At 42.7% G+C, this 21432-nt stretch overlaps 1 protein-coding gene across 1 annotated transcript in view; it reads right to left on the reverse strand.

The window, feature by feature from the left end:
* LOC137629160 (tubulin beta-1 chain-like) overlaps positions 1–21432 on the reverse strand; it is a 108389-nt gene that overhangs the window by 20669 nt on the left and 66288 nt on the right. Inside the window, exons 2-4 of the mRNA XM_068360422.1 lie at positions 13890–13998; positions 12826–12936; positions 719–834 (exon numbers count right to left, since the gene is read on the reverse strand). Of these exons, the coding sequence (XP_068216523.1) occupies positions 719–834; positions 12826–12936; positions 13890–13998 (336 nt within the window). The remainder of the gene's footprint in view (positions 1–718; positions 835–12825; positions 12937–13889; positions 13999–21432) is intronic.

A 21432-nucleotide genomic window follows, 5' to 3' on the forward strand; every position in this document is an offset into this window, starting at 1 on the left:
CATTTTCATTCCTAGGTGTTATATATCATTCATTCCTACGTATGTGCCGTATATATTTCCTTGACCTTTCTCTTGAAAATCTTTTTATTTGATTTCAACTATTGTACGCGACCCGTCAAAAATAACGGGTGAACATTTAGATAGATGTGCACACACACACACCTGTCTCATCAGGGTATGACTACTTCCTCTCCCCCTTAACTGAGGGATGATGGGAGCAGAACGTAACGAAATGTGTGTATATAAATATATATATATATATATATATATATATATATATATATATATATATATATATATATATATATATATATATATATATATATATATATATATATATATATATATATATATATATATATATATATATATATAAATATATATATGCTTATATATATATATATATATATATATATATATATATATATATATATATATATATAAATATATATATGCTTATATATATATATATATATATATATATATATATATATATATATACATATATATATATATACATACATATATATATATATATATATATATATATATATATATATATATATATATATATATATGTGTGTGTGTGTGTGTGTGTGTGTGTGTGTGTGTGTGTGTATTCCCTTGGCGTTTCTCCCGAAAGTACTTTTTTTTTTTCGTGTCTTACACATCAGTCATTCCTACGTATATCTACATTACATTTGGCCGACTTCCTTACCTGGAGACAGTCGCAGTTTTCACATTCTTTCCTTACTCCATCAAGCACAGCGTCGACTAATTCAGCTCCTTCCGTATAATGACCTTTAGCCCAGTTATTCCCGGCACCACTTTGACCTGAAAGGAATGAGAAAAATTGACCTATTTGACTGTACTTAGGTCACTTTGCATGACCTCGAGCTTCACTTTGACCTGAAAGGAATGGGAAAAATTGACCTTTTTGACTGTACTTGGGTCACTTTGCATGACCTCGAGCTTCACTTTGACCTGAAAGGAATGGGAAAAATTGACCTTTTTGACTGTACTTAGGTCACTTTGCATGACCTCGAGCTTCACTTTGACCTGAAAGGAATGACAAAAATTGACCTTTTTGACTGTAATTAGGTCACTTTGCATGACCTCGAGCTTCACTTTGACCTGAAAGGAATGGGAAAAATTGACCTATTTGACTGTACTTAGGTCACTTTGCATGACCTCGAGCTTCACTTTGACCTGAAAGGAATGAGAAAAATTTACCTTTTTGACTGTACTTAGGTCACTTTGCATGACCTCGAGCTTCACTTTGACCTGAAAGGAATAGGAAAAATTGACCTATTTGACTGTACTTAGGTCACTTTGCATGACCTCGAGCTTCACTTTGACCTGAAAGGAATGAGAAAAATTGACCTATTTGACTGTACTTAGGTCACTTTGCATGACCTCGAGCTTCACTTTGACCTGAAAGGAATGAGAAAAATTTACCTTTTTGACTGTACTTAGGTAACTTTGCATGACCTCGAGCTTCACTTTGACCTGAAAGGAATGGGAAAAATTTACCTATTTGACTGTACTTAGGTCACTTTGCATGACCTCGAGCTTCACTTTGACCTGAAAGGAATGGGAAAAATTGACCTATTTGACTGTACTTAGGTCACTTTGCATGACCTCGAGCTTCACTTTGATCTGAAAGGAATGAGAAAAATTTACCTTTTTGACTGTACTTAGGTCACTTTGCATGACCTCGAGCTTCACTTTGACCTGAAAGAAATGGGAAAAATTGACCTATTTGACTGTACTTAGGTCACTTTGCATGACCTCGAGCTTCACTTTGACCTGAAAGGAATGAGAAAAATTTACCTTTTTGACTGTACTTAGGTCACTTTGCATGACCTCGAGCTTCACTTTGACCTGAAAGAAATGGGAAAAATTGACCTATTTGACTGTACTTAGGTCACTTTGCATGACCTCGAGCTTCACTTTGACCTGAAAGGAATGGGAAAAATTGACCTATTTGACTGTACTTAGGTCACTTTGCATGACCTCGAGCTTCACTTTGACCTGAAAGGAATGAGAAAAATTTACCTTTTTGACTGTACTTAGGTAACTTTGCATGACCTCGAGCTTCACTTTGACCTGAAAGGAATGGGAAAAATTGACCTATTTGACTGTACTTAGGTCACTTTGCATGACCTCGAGCTTCACTTTGACCTGAAAGGAATGGGAAAAATTGACCTATTTGACTGTACTTAGGTCACTTTGCATGACCTCGAGCTTCACTTTGATCTGAAAGGAATGAGAAAAATTTACCTTTTTGACTGTACTTAGGTCACTTTGCATGACCTCGAGCTTCACTTTGACCTGAAAGAAATGGGAAAAATTGACCTATTTGACTGTACTTAGGTCACTTTGCATGACCTCGAGCTTCACTTTGACCTGAAAGGAATGAGAAAAATTTACCTTTTTGACTGTACTTAGGTCACTTTGCATGACCTCGAGCTTCACTTTGACCTGAAAGAAATGGGAAAAATTGACCTATTTGACTGTACTTAGGTCACTTTGCATGACCTCGAGCTTCACTTTGACCTGAAAGAAATGGGAAAAATTGACCTATTTGACTGTACTTAGGTCACTTTGCATGACCTCGAGCTTCACTTTGATCTGAAAGGAATGAGAAAAATTTACCTTTTTGACTGTACTTAGGTCACTTTGCATGACCTCGAGCTTCACTTTGACCTGAAAGAAATGGGAAAAATTGACCTATTTGACTGTACTTAGGTCACTTTGCATGACCTCGAGCTTCACTTTGACCTGAAAGGAATGAGAAAAATTTACCTTTTTGACTGTACTTAGGTCACTTTGCATGACCTCGAGCTTCACTTTGACCTGAAAGAAATGGGAAAAATTGACCTATTTGACTGTACTTAGGTCACTTTGCATGACCTCGAGCTTGGAAAAATACCAAATCATGTTTTTGAAATTTATGAAAATAGTTGTTCGCTGTAAATGACTGAAAGGAATGGGAAAAATTGACCTATTCGACTGTACTCGAGCTTGGAAAAATACCAAATCATGTTTTTGAAATTTATGAAAATAGTTGTTCGCTGTAAATGACTGAAAGGAATGGGAAAAATTGACCTATTCGACTGTACTCGAGCTTGGAAAAATACCAAATCATGTTTTTGAAATTTATGAAAATAGTTGTTCGCTGTAAATGACTGAAAGGAATGGGAAAAATTGACCTATTCGACTGTACTCGAGCTTGGAAAAATACCAAATCATGTTTTTGAAATTTATGAAAATAGTTGTTCGCTGTAAATGACTGAAAGGAATGGGAAAAATTGACCTATTCGACTGTACTCGAGCTTGGAAAAATACCAAATCATGTTTTTGAAATTTATGAAAATAGTTGTTCGCTGTAAATGACTGAAAGGAATGGGAAAAATTGACCTATTCGACTGTACTCGAGCTTGGAAAAATACCAAATCATGTTTTTGAAATTTATGAAAATAGTTGTTCGCTGTAAATGACTGAAAGGAATGGGAAAAATTGACCTATTTGACTATACTTAGGTCAATTTGCATGACCTCGAGCTTGGAAAAATACCAAATCATGTTTTTGAAATTAATGAAAATAGTTGTTCGCTGTAAATGATTCTTTAGAATGAGTTTGATATCATCAGGTAAAAGCTTGAATATATACGTGGGTCACCTTGAGATTACCCTGAACGACTTTGAAAAATACCAAATCTTGTTTTTGAAATTTATGAAAATAGTTGTTCGCTGTAAATGATTCTTTAAAATGAGTTTGATATCATCGGGTAAAAGCTTGAATATTAATGTGGGTCACTTTGAGATTACCCTGAACGACTTTGAAAAACACCAAATCTTGTTTTTGAAATTTATGAAAATAGTTGTTCGCTGTAAATGATTCTTTAAAATGAGTTTGATATCATCGGGTAAAAGCTTGAATATTGATGTGGGTCACTTTGAGATTACCCTGAACGACTTTGAAAAACACCAAATCTTGTTTTTGAAATTTATGAAAATAGTTGTTCGCTGTAAATGATTCTTTAAAATGCGTTTAATATCATCGGGTAAAAGCTTGAATATTGACGTGGGTCACCTTGAGATTACCCTGAACGACTTTGAAAATACCAAATCTTGTTTGTTCCGTAACCCAATACAAACCATTGCTATTTCCATGGGGTAACATTTGGCGGAGCTGAATGACGAGCCATTAAAATTAAACGAGGGTTAACTACCCCCTTGCTAATTAGCAGGGGGTAGGGAAGGGGTAGCTAGCTACCCCTTCCCCCCTCACACACTGTGAATAGCTCAATTCACTTTTGGCTCGGGTGATGATCAGACGTCTCTGCTCTCACCCTCGCTTGACAGCCTTTAAATTCTGCTTTCTCTTTATCTAGTGTGTGTGAAGTTGGCCTCGACTCTACGATGCGTTCTTGCCCTGGAGTTCCTAAGCGTTCATGTGGGACGTTTATGTCCTCTTTGGAGACGGACCCTCACGCCCTTTGCCCCCTTTGCCGAGGTCAACGGTGTGACAGGGAGAATGTGTGCAGTGAGTGCAGGGAGTGGCCTGCCTCCCAGTGGGAGAAGTTCGGCCGTAGACGCAAGAAGAAGCCCAAGAGAGACCGATCTCCTTCGAAGGTGACTTTGAAGAAGGAGGTCTCTAGGGTTTCTCCTTGCGCCGCCCGAACCTCCTCCGAAGGTCTCCCTCGTCCGGCTTCACCTGTGAAACCGCCGAGTGAGATTGCAGGTCCTAGTGGTTTTTGCCAACCTCGTGGTGGTGGAGAGGGCGTGGCCTCCCTTAGCGAGGTTGTTCCCTCTCCTCCCCCGGGGGAGGATTTATTATATTTTGATGAATTCGACTGCACTGTTTCTAATCATGGTTTGTTTCAGCTTTGGACTTCCTTGGGGCTTAAGGGCACTCCCTCCAAGGAAGGCCTGTTTGACTTGTTGCAGCTGGGGGCTGCAGTCAAACAGTCACCGGTAATGCCGGAGGTTTTTCCTTCGGACATTGTCGATACTGTGTTGTCTGCCCCTTCTGACGTGGCAAGTCTAACCCTTGATCCTGCTGCCTCGGATGTTGCTGAAGTCCCATCTCTCCCTTCCGCACAGCCTTCGGAGGGAAGGGTGGGGCCTCCGGTCTCTCCTGCGAGCTCGTCTCCCCCTCGGGGTAGCGCGCTTTCAGAGACCCCTCTTCGAAGGACCGATGACCCTGACTCCTTACCCAGGGGTCGCATTCGTCGTAAGGCCCGTAGGCCTCTGCGAGAGAGGGGGCTCCCTTCTCCCTATCAAGGGGTGAAGAGGCGCCTCTTTGGGTCTCCTTCTCCTCCACCTGCGGAGGAACTTCCTCGTCAGGAGAAGGTCATACCTGCAACATCTCTTGACCTCTCTGCGGATCGTTCACGATCCCCTTCTCCTGCCAAGTCTTCAGTGCTGCCGTCACCTGTAATCCTACAGGCACCGTCTCCTTCGGGGGAAAGGACTCTGGGGTTAAGTCCCTGGCCATTGTGCGCGCACCTGCGCTCTTGCGTGCAGTCGAGCGCAGATCTTCGTCTCTTCAACCATCACCTGTTCGCCAGCGATCTCCTGTTCGCCAGCGCTCTCCAACGCGCCAGCGATCTCCTGTTCGCCAGCGCTCTCCAACGCGCCAGCGCTCTCCAACGCGCCAGCGATCTCCTGTGCGCCAGCGCTCTCCAACGCGCCAGCGATCTCCTGTGCGCCAGCGCTCTCCAACGCGCCAGCGATCTCCTGTGCGCCAGCGCTCTCCAATGCGCCAGCGATCTCCTGTGCGCCGGCGCTCTCCTGCTCGCCAGCACGCCCCTGGGCGAGCTCTTCATCTTGAGGATGGTCAATGCTCACCAACGCGCCAGCGATCTCCTTCTCGCCAGCGTCTTTCTGGGCGCGCTCTTCAGCCTGTGAAGAACCAGCGCTCCCCAACGCTCCAGCGATCTCCTGCGCACCAGCGCTCTCTCGCGCGCCAGCTCTCTCCTGGACATCCAGAGAAGGGGCAAAGACTTCCAACGCGCCAGCGATCTCCTTCTCGCCAGAGCTCCACTGCTCGCCAGCTCTCCTTAGGGCACCCTCACCCTGAGAAGCAACAACTTCCTGATGGGCGCGCTGCTCACCATCACTCGCCTGTGCGCGCGCGCAAGCACTCACTAGTGCCTGTGCCTGTTGCACGCCCTGTGCGCCCACGCTCGCCAGCGCCCTCTAGATCTTCGGACTCAGACGTTCGCAAGGGTTCGCCCTTGTCTCGCACGTCGATTCTTGCGCTTCCAGTTGCCCCTGTGCGCCCTTCGATTTCTGAGCGCCTCTTAAGTTTGGCGCACTCACGCCCACGATCTCCTTCAGCTCGCCCTTCACGCCAACACGCTGTGGGTCCTGCGGGCGGTAAAGAAGGGGCCTCTCCTACATGCGCCCCGATCGCCGACAGATCTGCGCGCCACCAGTTGAGGGAGACTAAGTCTTCTAGGAGACATCTTTCTCCCTCCCACCATCACCAGCGCTCCCCCAAGAGGTCGCGCGGTCGCTCGCCAGCTCCTTCTGTGGAGTTTTCTCCTGCGCATTCATATGCACGCTCTCCTGATCGATCTCGTGCATACCCTCCTGCGCGCCATTCTCCTGCGCGCCATTCACCTGCGCGCTCCTACATGCATGCACCTGCGCATGCGCGCCATCACTCGCGGCCCTATGACCACCTTTCCCCTTCGCGTGAACGCTCGCCTACAGGTCGCTCGCCTACAGGTCGCTCGCCTACAGGTCGCTCGCCTACAGGTCGCTCACCTACGGTGGGTCATTCGGACCGCAAGGATCCTCGGCAGGATGCTCCTCCTGGGAGGCGTTCCCAGGATTCACCTCCGCACAAGAGGAGGATAACGGCAGAACAAGGAAAATCAGCAGAGAGGTCTAGGCAGTCTTTTTCTTTTCAGGAAGGCCTCGTGGTGACCACTCCTAAGGGTCGCGAGATCCCCTTTTCTCCAGCGGGGATTGCTGACACAGCGTCAGTTACCCGTCTACCTTGGTTCCGCCACATGATCAAGGCTGTGGTCCAGGCTATCAAGCCTTCCAGCACTGATCAGAGGCGGGACCCTGGGATGGGTTCTCCACCGTTGAAGAAAAGGAAAGGAGTGGGCTTCGTGGTAACTCCTCCCCAGGAAAAGCTGGTCTCCAGGAACCCCGTCAGGCGGACCCCTTCACCTTCTCCAACCTCTGCAGCTCCACCCCCTCCTGTAGATGAGTTTATCTCGTCCTCGGGGGACTCCTCTGACTCGGAGAATTCTTCCTTGGCACCAAGGGGGAATTTTCTCCGGATAGGGGAGAGGTCGCACGGGAAGAGGTTCCTCCTCGGGTGTCGGTGTTGGAGTCCTATTTTCCTTCCAGGAGGGAATCGAAGGACACCAAGACTGTTCCGAAATCTTCGTCGAAGATTCGTCAAGAACCAGCAATTCCTAGGGAGGACGTCCACGTTTCTCCCCAAGAAGACCTCTTGGGGATGGGAGACTTAGCTGCCAGTCCACCAAAAGGAGAACACAGCGAGTCAGAACACGCGTTCTGGCAGGTCCTTGGTTTGATGAGGGAGCTCAACAAAATCAAGGACCCGGAGATAGCCCCTCGTGAGGGGAAAGACACCGTGCTTGACGAGGTCTTTGGTGTCCAGAAGCCCCCCAAGACTAGTGCAGCTTTGCCCTGGTCTAAAGGGGTGAAAGGCGCCAGGGACAAAGTCAAAGCTCAGCTCTCCGGTCTGGCCTCCTCAGGACGTTCTTCTGCCGGGTTTAGACTCCTCCCTCCTCCTCTAGTCCAACAGAGGAGGTATTTCGAGATCGACGGGGAGTCTTGCATGTCTCTTCCACTCCATCATTCTGTGGAGGAACTAGCTAAGGGAACTTCTTTCGAGAAGCTCTCGACCCGACAGGTGACGTTTGCGGCGTCAGAGACCCAAAACCTGGAGAAAGTCGCTAAGAGTGCCATGCAGGCAACTTCGTGGCTTGATCTCTGGCTTGGGTCTTTGGGCATCCTATTGCGATCTGAGGATCTGTCCAAGGAGAGCAATAGGAAGGCCTTGGAGACCTTCCTCCTCTCGGGCACTCGCTCTATTGAGTTTCTAGCTCACCAGGTCACTAACCTATGGGCTAACTTGATCCTCAAAAGACGCGATTCAGTGTCCGAGAGGTTCCATCCGAAGGTCCCCACCGCAGACGTCAACAGGCTCAGACACTCCTCTATTTTTGGAGGGGAGTTACTGGAGCCTCGTGACATGGAGCAGTCGGCTGAGAGGTGGAGGAGGTCGAACCAGGACTCTCTCCTCCAAAGGGCCCTGACATCTCGGCCCTATAAACCTCCAGCCCCTCCACAACAACGTCAACAGCAGCCTCGCAGAACACCTAAGCAGGCTCCGGCAGCTAAGGCAAGCGTGTCTAAGCCGCGGTCCTTTCAGCCGAAAGACAAGAGACGCGGCAAGTCCTCTAAGGGAGGTAGAACTCCTAGAGGAAGCGGCAAAGGTCGCAAACACTAGGAGTGGCAATCCCCCCGCGTGTCCACCTGTGGGGGGATGCCTAAGAAGTTGCGTGCAGAGGTGGCAGCAACTCGGGGCCGACCCTTGGACGGTCTCTGTGATCGGCCAAGGGTATCGCGTCCCGTTCACAACATCTCTACCTCCCCTGACAGCGAATCCAGTGTCGTTGAACTCCTATGCCTTGGGATCGGCAAAGGGGATGGCCCTCCGGGCAGAAGTCGAGACCATGCTCAAGAAGGATGCTCTCCAAGAGGTCGACGACAGCTCCCCAGGCTTCTTCAGTCGACTCTTTCTTGTAAAGAAGGCGTCTGGAGGCTGGAGACCGGTCATCGACCTCTCAGCACTGAACAAGTTTGTCATACAGACTCGGTTCAGTATGGAGACAGCGGACACGGTCAGACTTGCAGTGAGACCACAAGACTTTATGTGCACTCTGGATTTGAAGGACGCGTACTTCCAGATCCCCATCCATCCGTCTTCCAGGAAGTACTTAAGATTCGGCCTAGACGGCAAGACCTACCAGTTCAAGGTGCTGTGTTTCGGTCTCTCCACAGCACCCCAGGTGTTCACCAAGGTGTTCACTCTGATCTCGTCGTGGGCTCACAGGAACGGCATCCGTCTCCTTCGTTATCTGGACGACTGGCTGATCCTGGCAGACTCGGAGTCGACCCTTCTGCGTCACCGGGACAGGCTTCTGGAAGTTTGCCAAGATCTAGGGATCTTGGTAAATCTCGAGAAGTCCTCTCTGCGCCCTACGAAGAAACTGGTATATCTAGGCATGAAACTAGACACGATTCTCCACAAAGCCTTTCCATCAGACGAAAGGATAGCAAGGCTGAGGAAGGTAGCAGAACCTTTCCTCAGACGAGAAGAGCTTCCGGCCCAACTGTGGTTACGTCTCTTAGGTCATCTATCATCTTTGGTCCGTCTTGTTCCAAACGGCCGCCTCAGGATGAGATCCCTTCAGTGGCGGTTGAAGTCGCGATGGAATCAGGGAAACGATTCCCCGGACTTCCTAGTTCCCATAGGACCTTCGGAACGGACGGACCTTCGATGGTGGCTGGACGACGAGAACCTACGAAAGGGAGCAGATCTCCTCGTCCTCCCCCCAGATTTGACTCTGTTTACGGACGCGTCAAATCTAGGGTGGGGGGCCCACATTCTGAGCCAAAGGGCCTCAGGCCTTTGGTCAGAATCGGAAAGGTGCCTCCACATCAACTTGCTAGAATTGAAGGCCGTTTTTCTGGAACAGTTCCAACAAACCCTGGCGGGCCACTCCGTGGTGGTGATGAGCGACAACACCACGGTAGTGGCTTATTTCAACAAGCAGGGAGGTACTTTCTCGCAACAGCTATCCCATCTTGCAGTAGAGATTCTGAGATGGTCCGAGACCCGCTCGATCTCACTAACAGCTCGCTTCATTCCTGGCAAGAGGAATGTCCTCGCCGACAGCCTCAGCAGGGCGACGCAGATAGTGAGTACCGAGTGGTCCTTGGACCCTCAGATAGCCAACAAAGTCCTGACTTTGTGGGGCTCTCCGACTGTAGATCTGTTTGCGACAGCCTTGAATTTCAGGCTGCCCCTTTACTGCTCTCCAGTCCCGGACCCCAAGGCTTTCTGGCAGGATGCCTTTCAACACAGGTGGGACAACATGGACGTTTACGCCTTCCCACCTTTTTGTCTGATGAGAAGGGTGCTCAACAAGACCAATCTATCGGTCAACCTTTCCATGACTCTCATAGCTCCGCTATGGCATCATGCGGAATGGTTCCCAGATCTTCTGCGGCTCCTAACGGAACCCCCAAGAGAACTCCCTCCACGTCACGAGCTACTCAGACAACCACATTGCAACATCTTCCACAAGGCCGTAGCTTCGCTTCGGCTTCACGCCTGGAGACTATCCAGCGACTCCTCACGGAGAGAGGATTTTCTCAGCAGGTTGCGGACAGGATGTCTCGGCACCTGCGAGAGTCCTCGGCCAACGTCTACCAGGCGAAGTGGAAAGTCTTTTGTGGTTGGTGTCGTGGAAGGGGTCTCTCTCCGCTCGATGCCTCTATTCCAACAATAGCGGAGTTCCTTGTTTATCTTCGGGAGGAAATGCGCCTTTCGGTCTCGGCCGTGAAAGGTTATCGCTCAGCCTTAAGCTTAGCCTTCAGGCTGAAAGGAGTGGATATTTCCTCTTCGTTGGAACTTTCTCTACTCATACGCAACTACGAACTTACTTGCCCCAGTCGGAAGTCAGACCCCCTCCTTGGAACGTGGTTCAAGTGCTTAGGGCTCTGAAAAGAGCTCCCTTTGAACCATTACGCCAGGCGTCTGATCGCCACCTAACGTGGAAGACGGCGTTCCTACTCGCGTTGGCCTCGGCCAAACGAGTAAGCGAACTTCATGGTCTCTCCTACGACGTTGCCCATTCAAGGGGATGGGGGGAGGTAACGTTCAGGTTCGTCCCTGAGTTCATTGCTAAGACTCAAAACCCTGGGGTGTCAGATCCAAGATTCGACTCCTTCAAGGTAACGAGTCTACGTTCTGTAACAAATGACCCAGATCATCTGTTACTGTGCCCAGTCAGGAGTCTGAGGCGCTACCTCAAGAGAACGGCTGCAGCCCGTCCTCATGTGCAAGCTTTGTTTGTGAGCACAGGGAGGACAAAGAGGAGGGTCACCAAGAACTCCATCTCTTCATGGATTCGCAAGGTGATAAGCAGCACCTTGAATCCCGACTCTCCTCCGTCACGTCGTCCCAGAGCTCATGATGTCAGGGGTGTTGCTACTTCCCTGGCCTTCAAGAGGAACTTCTCTGTGACGCAGGTTTTACAAGCTGGGGTCTGGAAACGTCAGACGACGTTCACAGCCCACTACCTGCAGGACGTGACCCACAGGAACCTCGATACGTTTTCTATCGGTCCTGTGGTGGCTGCACAACAGCTGGTCTAACCTCAGGCTCCTTATTGGACAAGTAGCAGAAGGTTGAGGGCATTGTTACCCGGTTTTAGTCTGCGTGAATGAAAGAGTATGTCTGGCCCTTACTTCTTTCTTCATTCTCCCCTCCCTTGGGAATAGCAGCATCCAGGCCTTTGCACAGCTGACCTCAACCTCTGCAGGTAAACCATGCTTCCTTGTGCTCCTAGTATTAGCTTTAATACTGTCGCGTCCCCCATACCCTGACGAGGTGGTATTGGGTACGTCCTAGCCTAGGGTTCCACATAAGGAACCCCAGGTCAACTTCCTAGGACGAGTCACGTTATTCTCCTTCACACACATCCTTGTAGGCCGCACGATGGTCAAACATGACAGCGTGCGAGGGTTAGGGACTCCCGTTCCTTGAGTTCTACAACTCGGAATTGGAGTCCCCGGGTAAAGCCGAAGCCAGAAGGCTGGGGACTTTCCGCCCTTCCTAAGGGTAAGTCACCCCATGGAAATAGCAATGGTTTGTATTGGGTTACGGAACAAATGACAAATTTCGTAGATAATTTGTATTTTTCCTACCATACAAACCTTTGCTATTTACGCAAATGTTACCCGCCAGCCCTGACCCCCAAGTCAAGTCCTACATTTAAGTGAATTGAGCTATTCACAGTGTGTGAGGGGGGAAGGGGTAGCTAGCTACCCCTTCCCTACCCCCTGCTAATTAGCAAGGGGGTAGTTAACCCTCGTTTAATTTTAATGGCTCGTCATTCAGCTCCGCCAAATGTTACCCCATGGAAATAGCAAAGGTTTGTATGGTAGGAAAAATACAAATTATCTACGAAATTTGTCATTTTTGAAATGCACGAAAATATTTTTTCTCACCGTAAATGATTCTATAAAAGGTGGTTAATATCCTCCGGTAAAAATTTGAATATTGACGTGGGTCACTTTGAATGACGTATATAGAATACCAAATATTTTTGAAATGCATGAAAATATTTTTTTTCGCCGTATTTGACTCTTTAAAAGGGTATTAATATCCTTAGCTAAAAGTTTGAATATTGACGTTGGTCATTTTTCATTACCTTGAACGACTCGAAAAAAATATACCAAATCTTGGTTTTTAAATACTCAAAAATATTTGTTCACTGTAAATAATTCTTTAAAATGTGGTTGATATCCTCTTCTGAAAACTTGAATATTTGACGTTGGTCACTTTGCAGTACCTTGAAAAAAAAAAAAAATATATATATATATATATATATATATATATATATATATATATATATATATATATATATATATATATATATATATATATATATATATATATATGTTCACTGTAAGTGATGCTTTAAAAGCTGGTTAATCTAATGCGTTGAAAGTCTGAACATTGATATCTTACCAAAGACGAAATTATCTGGCTTGAAAAGTTGGCCGTAACGCGATGATCTGACAGCATCCATTGTGCCCGGCTCGAGGTCGACGAGAACTGATCTCGGGACATATCTGCCACCTGGTGAGAGGAATACAAAACATCGAAGTCAGAATTAGACAGTGTTTACTAGAAAATATAAAAAATGATTAAATTTTTTGGGGAAAGCAAGGGTCTGATTCAGAAAATATTCTTGAGAATACAAGAACAAAATTTTTTTTTTAGAAATTCTAAGTAAAGTAATTGCTAATTATCTTAACTAAGATTAGAATTCTTTCGCTTTATAAGTGACAGTATTTAGCTTATCGTGCGTGCAACACTAGAAAATTATAATTAATTATTAAAACAATTATACTAGGGAGGCATAAAACAAATGATGTGAATAATCGAAGCAGATGACTTGAAAATAACTAGAAGTATCAAGGCATGACTTCTATTTCTCAAAAGCATATTATCTATCATCTGAGGATATTTATACAGCTATTTTAACGTCGTAAGTTTTGCTATTTTCACAACCTAGAAGCGTAGAACAAAAACCTTCTGTAACTACTAGGAGCCCTTGCTAGTAGGGTGATAGTGCCAAAAGTATACCTTATGCCGTTTTCACTAGGCATAACTAAAGAATCTTTGAGTACCTTCGATCACTAACTTAACCTAATATTTACTCTTTTGCGTTACCTCCGTTCCCAATTCTCTGCTGTCCAACCTCTCAAATTCTAATTCATAGATCGTCGGTGAAAGGGTATGAAAAAGACTTAACCAGGGGTCCCCTGTAGTAAGGTGGTAGCGCTACCAGTGCACCTCACGCTTTGTCCAGTAGGCATTACTAAAGAGTTTGCAGTATCCCTTCGACCAATATCTTCACCTATTATTTACTCCTCTACGTTACCCCCGTTCCCAATTCTCAGTGGTCCAATGTTTCATGTACCCCCTCCCCCAGTTACACCAATAATCAAATGGCCTCCACCGCCATATGTTCCAGAGATAAAATCAATTACTAGGTCGAGATGGATAGCCGTTCCATCCCCTCTCACCTGAGGCTTCAGTGTAATAGACTGAGATGCGTTCCAGCTGGATTTCCGTAGAGCCCGAATAGAAACCCGAGGGTTCTATGCCGTGTTCGTCACTGATGATCTCCCAGAACTGTAATGGAGAAAGAAATAATAAGGTTTATTTATCATTTTACGGTTTGATTATTGATACGTTCTTGATAATAATCCACAGACATACATTCACTGAAAAAAAAGAACATGCTTTACTTTGAGCTCCGAAATGTCATATAATCACTGGCTACATTATTGATCCTGGTACTTGTGATAACAACAACATCAACAACAACAACAGAAAATGAAGCCGTTTCTAGTCCGCTGCAGGACAAAGGCCTCAGACATGTCCTTATTCATGACTGGGGTTTGGCTAGTTTTCATCACCATGTTGGCCAACTGCTGATTGGTGATAACAACAACAACAACAAATAAAGCCGTTTCTAGTCCACTGCAGGACAAAGGTCTCAGACATGTCCTTATTCATGACTGGGGTTTGGCCGGTTTTCATCACCACGGTGGCTAACTGCTGATTGTTGATGGTGGGAGACTTTAGTCGAATCGCTCATAGTAAACCAACCTAGTATGGGTTCCCTGACTAGTACAGCTTTGCTGATCATGTCGATACACAAATCCTTTCACCACGTTAAAGTATCCCCACTTAGCAGGTTATTAATCAGTCAACTGATTGTTGTTGTGGCCTGATTGGTAACGTCTCTGCCTGTTGATCGCCAGTAGGGGGTTCGAGTCCCGCTCAAACTCGTTAGTGCCATTAGTGTCTGCAACCTTACCATCCTTGTGAGCTAAGGTTGGGGGGAGCCTATAGGTCTATCTGCTGAGTCATCAGCAGCCACTGCCTGGCCCTCCCTGGTCCTAGCTTGGGTGGAGAGGAGGCTTGGGCGCTGATCATATAATATATGGTCAGTCTCTAAGGCATTGTCCTACTTGCTAGGGCAATGTCACTGTCCCTTGCCTCTGCCATTCATAAGAGACCTTTAAACCTTTAAACTGCTAAATCCCACATTGTGAAAGGAAGAAGGAGAAGAAGAAAGGAAGAGTAAGTGGTAACAGACAACCTTTGAGAGTAGGTCTTTCATTAATAATAGTTGCGTTCAGTTGGAATGCCGGAGAGGCGTTCTGAATATAGGTCATAGACCCCGGCTGATGTATAGATAGAAGAAAATGGCAGAAATAAATGCAAGTACATTCTCTAGTGTACATAAGATCACTTTCGTACACAGAGCCATAAATGTTATACACTTATGTTGAAATGTGAATATATTTAATTTGATAAACAATAGTGAATATGCATGTATATGTACGTTTGATCTATTGTAGACATACATTTATGAAATCAGGAGAAAACTATTTTTCGAGACCCGTCAAAAATGATGGCTAAATATTTAGATAGATCTACACACACACACACACACACACACACACACACACACACACACACACACACACAGGTTTTAGGACATTTGCGTCCCGGACATTTGCGTACCGGACAATTGCGTACCGGACAATTGCGTACCTGGACATTTGAGTCCCTGGACATTTGTGCACCTGGACATCGGTGTCCCTGGACATTTGTGTACCTGGATTGTTTTCAAATAGATATGATGGAATTGTAATTTTATTTTTGTTTAAGAGGGGTATTACAAGTTTAACAAATAATTCAGAAGCTCATGCACCTAAAGCACATGAATGGAATCTATTGGAGATAAAAAAAAAAAGAAAAAAAAATCTCAATAATCACGCACACACTGAAATAAAATGAAGTTTTACCTCGCCGTTATCACTAAACCTTAAATGACAGTCTGTAACTTCAAATATTGTGTATTAGTGAATTATACGACACGTTAAATCTTAAATACGAAAATATCAACAATCACACGAACACTGAAATAAAATAGAATTCTACCTCGCCTTTATCACAAAATCTTAAATTACAGTCTGTGACTTTTAACGTGTCACATAATTCACTAATACACAATATTTGGTCTTAAATACAAAATTAAACTACTTTTCCTACTGCTGCGAAGCCAGCAATAAATGCATGATACATATTTGCGATGTCACATGAATTATTTATCATTCTGATGAGGGGGTAACTTGAAAACAGAGGGGGTAACTTGAAACCGGTTTCAAACTACCCCCCTCCCCCCCAGTAATCTGGAACCGTAACTTGAAACCGGTTTCAAACTACCCCCTCCCCCCCAGTAATCTGGAACCGGTTTCAAGTTACGGGGGGGGGGGGGTAGTTTGAAACTGGGGGTAACTTGAAAAATTTACACCGGTACGCAAATGTCCGGGGACGCAAACGTCCAGGTATGCAAATGTCCGGGACGCAAATGTCCGGTACGCAAATGTCTGGGACGCAAATGTCCGGTACGCAAATGTCTGGGACGCAAGTGTCCGGCCACCACACACACACTACCTCCTCTTACCAGGATATGGCTGCTCCCTCTTCCCCCTACCCGAGGGACGGGGAAAACTGAACTTGACCGTATATATATATATATATATATATATATATATATATATATATATATATATATATATATATATATATATATATATATATATATATATATATATATATATATGTCCTAATCCTTGTATGAAAATATGTGTTACACGTCAAGGTAAATGCATTTCACAAAACCTAACAATTCAGCATGCTGTTGTAGCAAGATTGCATCTTGCTTGCGAGGGTAGTCAGTAGCCTTTGTGTGTTCTTCTAAACAAGGCCCTCACCTGAAAGTGTCGGCTGTACACAGGGAGAGAGAGAGAGAGAGAGAGAGAGAGAGAGAGAGAGAGAGAGAGAGAGAGAGAGAGAGAGAGAGAGGTGGGTAAGATGTTAGAAAGTGTGTTCACTAGTTTATTTATTTTACTTATAGAAATAAAGATCCTATGGCATTGGAAGTAAATAGAACTCTTGAGAGAGAGAGAGAGAGAGAGAGAGAGAGAGAGAGAGAGAGAGAGAGAGAGAGAGAGAGAGAGTGTGTGTTATCAAAATAACCAGTCCGGATAAGTGTGACCTCATCACTCGAGATTACTTATATTGACACGCAACATACCATAACATACGCATTATTACGACGACCTTTTGACTCGAGGTTATTACGCAACCTCTACCTCTGTTGTTTAGGAAGTTTACTTTAATTTTAACGTTCGGTTTATGAAAATTGATGTTTAATGATGATAGTTGATTCAGACTCTATAGACGTAATCATCTTTATTACTGTTTTCTTATTTGTGTTGCTCCTCCTCCTCTCTTCTTCTTCTTCTTCTTCTTCTTCTTCTTCTTCTTCTTCTTCTTCTTCTTCTTCTTCTTCTTCTTCTTCTTCTTCTTCTTCTTATTATTATTATTATTATTATTATTATTATTATTATTATTATTATTATTATTATTCTAGTTTCCCTCGACTCTACTTGGAGGCAGAGAATCTATCGAACTGTATAATTCTGGATTACCAGAAGAAAGGACTTTCATATATGCAGATATTTTATTAAATCTTTTGTATTATATGTAATGTTTTTTTTTTTTTAGTTGAGCTTAACTACATTTTTATCAACAAACACCATTTCTGTATCTGGTCGAGTTTTTGCAAAAAGAATAGTATCGCAACATTTATGATAATATGCTAGTTATCATTTCCGGAATAAATCATTGATTAAGCTTTTTACTTAATGTTAGCAGTTATATGTAAAGTATGTATGCATGTACATGTTTATGTATAAACAGGTTACGATGTATTAAAGTGTATACGTGGAGAGGGCATGTAAATGGTTATGTATAAGCAGCTAATGATGTATTAAAAGTGTATACGTGCTAGAGGTACACATCTTGGTAGTATTCCAGCCTAAGTATGAAGTTTGTGACCCAAGAAATCTGGAATATGAGAGAGAGGTAGGGAGGGCGAAGGACAGTTCATCGATTCTCTCATGATTGCAGGTTATTTGAGTGACATTTCAGTTGTATTGTATTTTTTTATATGCATTCTTTTGCATGAAATCAAACAGTGTAAGTAAGTGCATTCACAGGCACATACATCACACATAGAGAAACATATACACGCACACACGCGCATATATATATATATATATATATATATATATATATATATATATATATATATATATATATATATATATATATATATATATATATATACACATACACACATATACATACACACAAATACAAATACATGGGGAGACCTTAACTAGGTGAAAGGCATTATATATCCCCATGATCAGCAAAGCTGTACCAATTAGGGCTACCCATACTAGGTTGGTTTGCTGTGAGAGATCAGACGAAAATCTTCCGCAATATATATATATATATATATATATATATATATATATATATATATATATATATACATATGTATATATATACACATATGTATGTATATACAGTATATATATATATATATATATATATATATATATATATATATATATATATATATATATATATATATCAAACAAGCTACTTAAGCTTTGGTAATTTTGAGACATATTCCATATAATTTACTGTTGATTATCTCCTTTGTATATCGTACTTTATACATTTAATCAAACGCAGGTGAAAGCGTAATAAGTTAGAGAAGACGTCGAAGTATGACAAGTGGAGAATCGATAACGCTTTCTGATTCACTTTTTAGTTGGTAGATAAATGGTTTCTTTTTTGTTTACAAGTTAAAGTTTAGTTGTACGATAGATTTGCTTTTCTGGCTTGCGATATCTTTTCTTTTGCATTTTGTTTGTTTCAGCGATGTTTAATGTATTGGAATTTTGAATGCATTATAGAAATGAATTAATGTTTTTTTTTTCATATGTTCAATATCCGGTGATTTAACAATACTATATAGAGTAATAAATAAATAAATATATATATATATATATATATATATATATATATATATATATATATATATATATGTATATATATACAGTATATATATATATATATATATATATATATATATATATATATATATATATATATATATATATGTGTGTGTGTGTATATATTTATATTCATATTCATATATATGCACATATATATGAATAGATAAAAATATAATATATATATATATATATATATATATATATATATATATATATATATATATATATATATATATATTCAAATAAGCCTTATATTTTGATACATTAATGTCTGGATTCTCTTAACGACCTCGGGATCAGAGCCCCAGGCAAAATCACACAAAGACCAGAGCTTGTGACCGGCTGGGAGTCGAACCCTGGCACGGCAAACTTGCATAGACAGTGACTGCCACTTAGCCACGAAAAAAAATATCATATATATATATATATAATATATATATATATATATATATATATATATATATATATATATATACAGAGAAATCTTGTTCTGTTTGAACGATTGTTGTTGATTGGGTGATGACCAAAGTTTGTATTACAATTAGCATATATATTTATAATTACAAATAACAGAAAATAATAAAAAGTGAGACACAATCAAATCGATAAATTGGGCCTCAGCATATAAATATTCGTTACTAACTTTGATTTTGCCATAAATTTTACAATAATTTTGAAAGGTAAACGTTGGTTGGGAACTCGACAAAGAATGGCTTTCACTCGTAACCAGTGTTGCCAGCTATAGGAATTTATCCCTAGATTTGGGGATTTTGGATGTCATGGGGGATATTCAGTACAAATTTCCATGAGACAGAGGGATGATTAAACCTTTATATTGTTGCAATTAGTTTGCTTGCACTTACATGCAGTAAAGTGAGCAATTTCTATGCTTATTTACTATGGCCTACAGGGTCAGAAGAAAAAATATTTGTGGACATGGGGAATTTTGGGTGGTTTTAGGTATTTTTTATCACGAGTTTTGGGGAATTTTAGACGCCCAACTGGCAACACTGCTCGTAACAGATCGATCCCCCTCATGGAGGAGGTCTCTGTGCATGTTGTCTCACTTCTAGCAAAGTTGGAATTATCGAAACTTTACATTTCTCTCATGGACAAAATCGAATGTCCAAGGACGTAGAGAATATTTACAACCCATTTCGGGAGATATACTGAGATGGTAGAGTTCTCTTGCTTGAGGGTACACCCGAGCCCACTTTTCTATGTTATTTCTCTGTTTTGATGAAGTTTTTATAGTTCATATAGGAGATATTTATTTTAATGTTTCTGTTCTTAAAATATTTTATTTTTCCCTTTTTCCTTTCCTCACTGGGCTATTTTCACCTTTTGAGCCCCTGGGCTTATGGAATTCTGCTTTTCCAACTAGGGTTGTAGCTTAGCAAGTAACAATAATAATAATAATAATAATGTTTACCTCCTCTAACGTAGTTGGAAGGATGTTATGTTTTCACGCCTGTTTGTGTGTTTGTTTGTGAACAGCTTCCTGGCCACAATTATAATCGTAGAGTAATGATACTTGCAGGGATTAACTATTATGTAAAAACCTGAAAATGATTAAATTTTGGAAGGTCAAGGTCAAAAGTCAAGGTCACGGTCAAGCAAAATGTCCAATTCACGTAATCAGTTTCAAGATTGATCATCGTTGTCATAGAGACCTCAAACTTGGTTCATATATGAGTGTATGAAAATCCACTCCAAATACCCTTTTACCCCCACCATAAGGTTAAATTTCGAGCACATTTTGCTATTTAATTTTTTAAAATTGCTCTAAAAAGCTTAATTTTTGTCCTAGAGAAGTCAGGTTGGTCTCATTCTTTTGGAAAATGCTTGAAGTTTCTCGTAAAATTATCAAAAATATGTAAAATTCTGTAATTAACAGTGTTTTGCAAGAACGTACCGGTACGTCCTTTGGGGGTGAAAGGGTTAATACATGTTAAGGTTAAAGGTCGAGTAAAAGATTGAGAAATAAGCTGCCGCGGCGGATGTCTGCGCCCTACTGAATGCCCCTGTAGTTATCCCCTTGTATTCTTCTGCAGTGATATTAAGGTCATATACGGTTCCTACATAATTGAAGACGGGTTTAGGTTATTAAGAAAATGATTTTAGTCCAATATTTTTCACAAGTTGTAGTTATGATATTTTTCAGTTGCAATATGATAGTATAAACATGAAAGAGAGTATTCTGAAAAAAAAAAAATCCATTATTTATGCAGATTGTGGCGGCCGATATGGTAATGTCCATGACTGGTGAACGGCTGATTGGGGTTCGAGTCCCGCTCACGCTCGTTAGTTCCTTTGGTTGCTGCAACCTCACCATCCCTGTGAGTTAAGGATGCGGGGTTTAGGGGAGCCTATAGGTCTATCTGCCGAGTCATCAGGGGCCATTTCCTGGCCCTCCTTGGTCCTTTCTTGAATGGAGAAAGGGCTTGGGCGCTGATCATATATATATATATGGTCAGTCTCTAGGGCATTGTCCTGCTTGATAGGGCAATGTCACTGTCCCTCGCCTCTGCCACTCATGAGCGGCCTTTAAACCTTTAAACTGACATTGTAATAACCTTTACTTAAATCTGAAAGAAAGGGACAGAGAAAT

The sequence above is a fragment of the Palaemon carinicauda genome, chromosome 37, assembly GCF_036898095.1.
Source record: "Palaemon carinicauda isolate YSFRI2023 chromosome 37, ASM3689809v2, whole genome shotgun sequence".
NCBI lineage: Eukaryota > Metazoa > Arthropoda > Malacostraca > Decapoda > Palaemonidae > Palaemon > Palaemon carinicauda.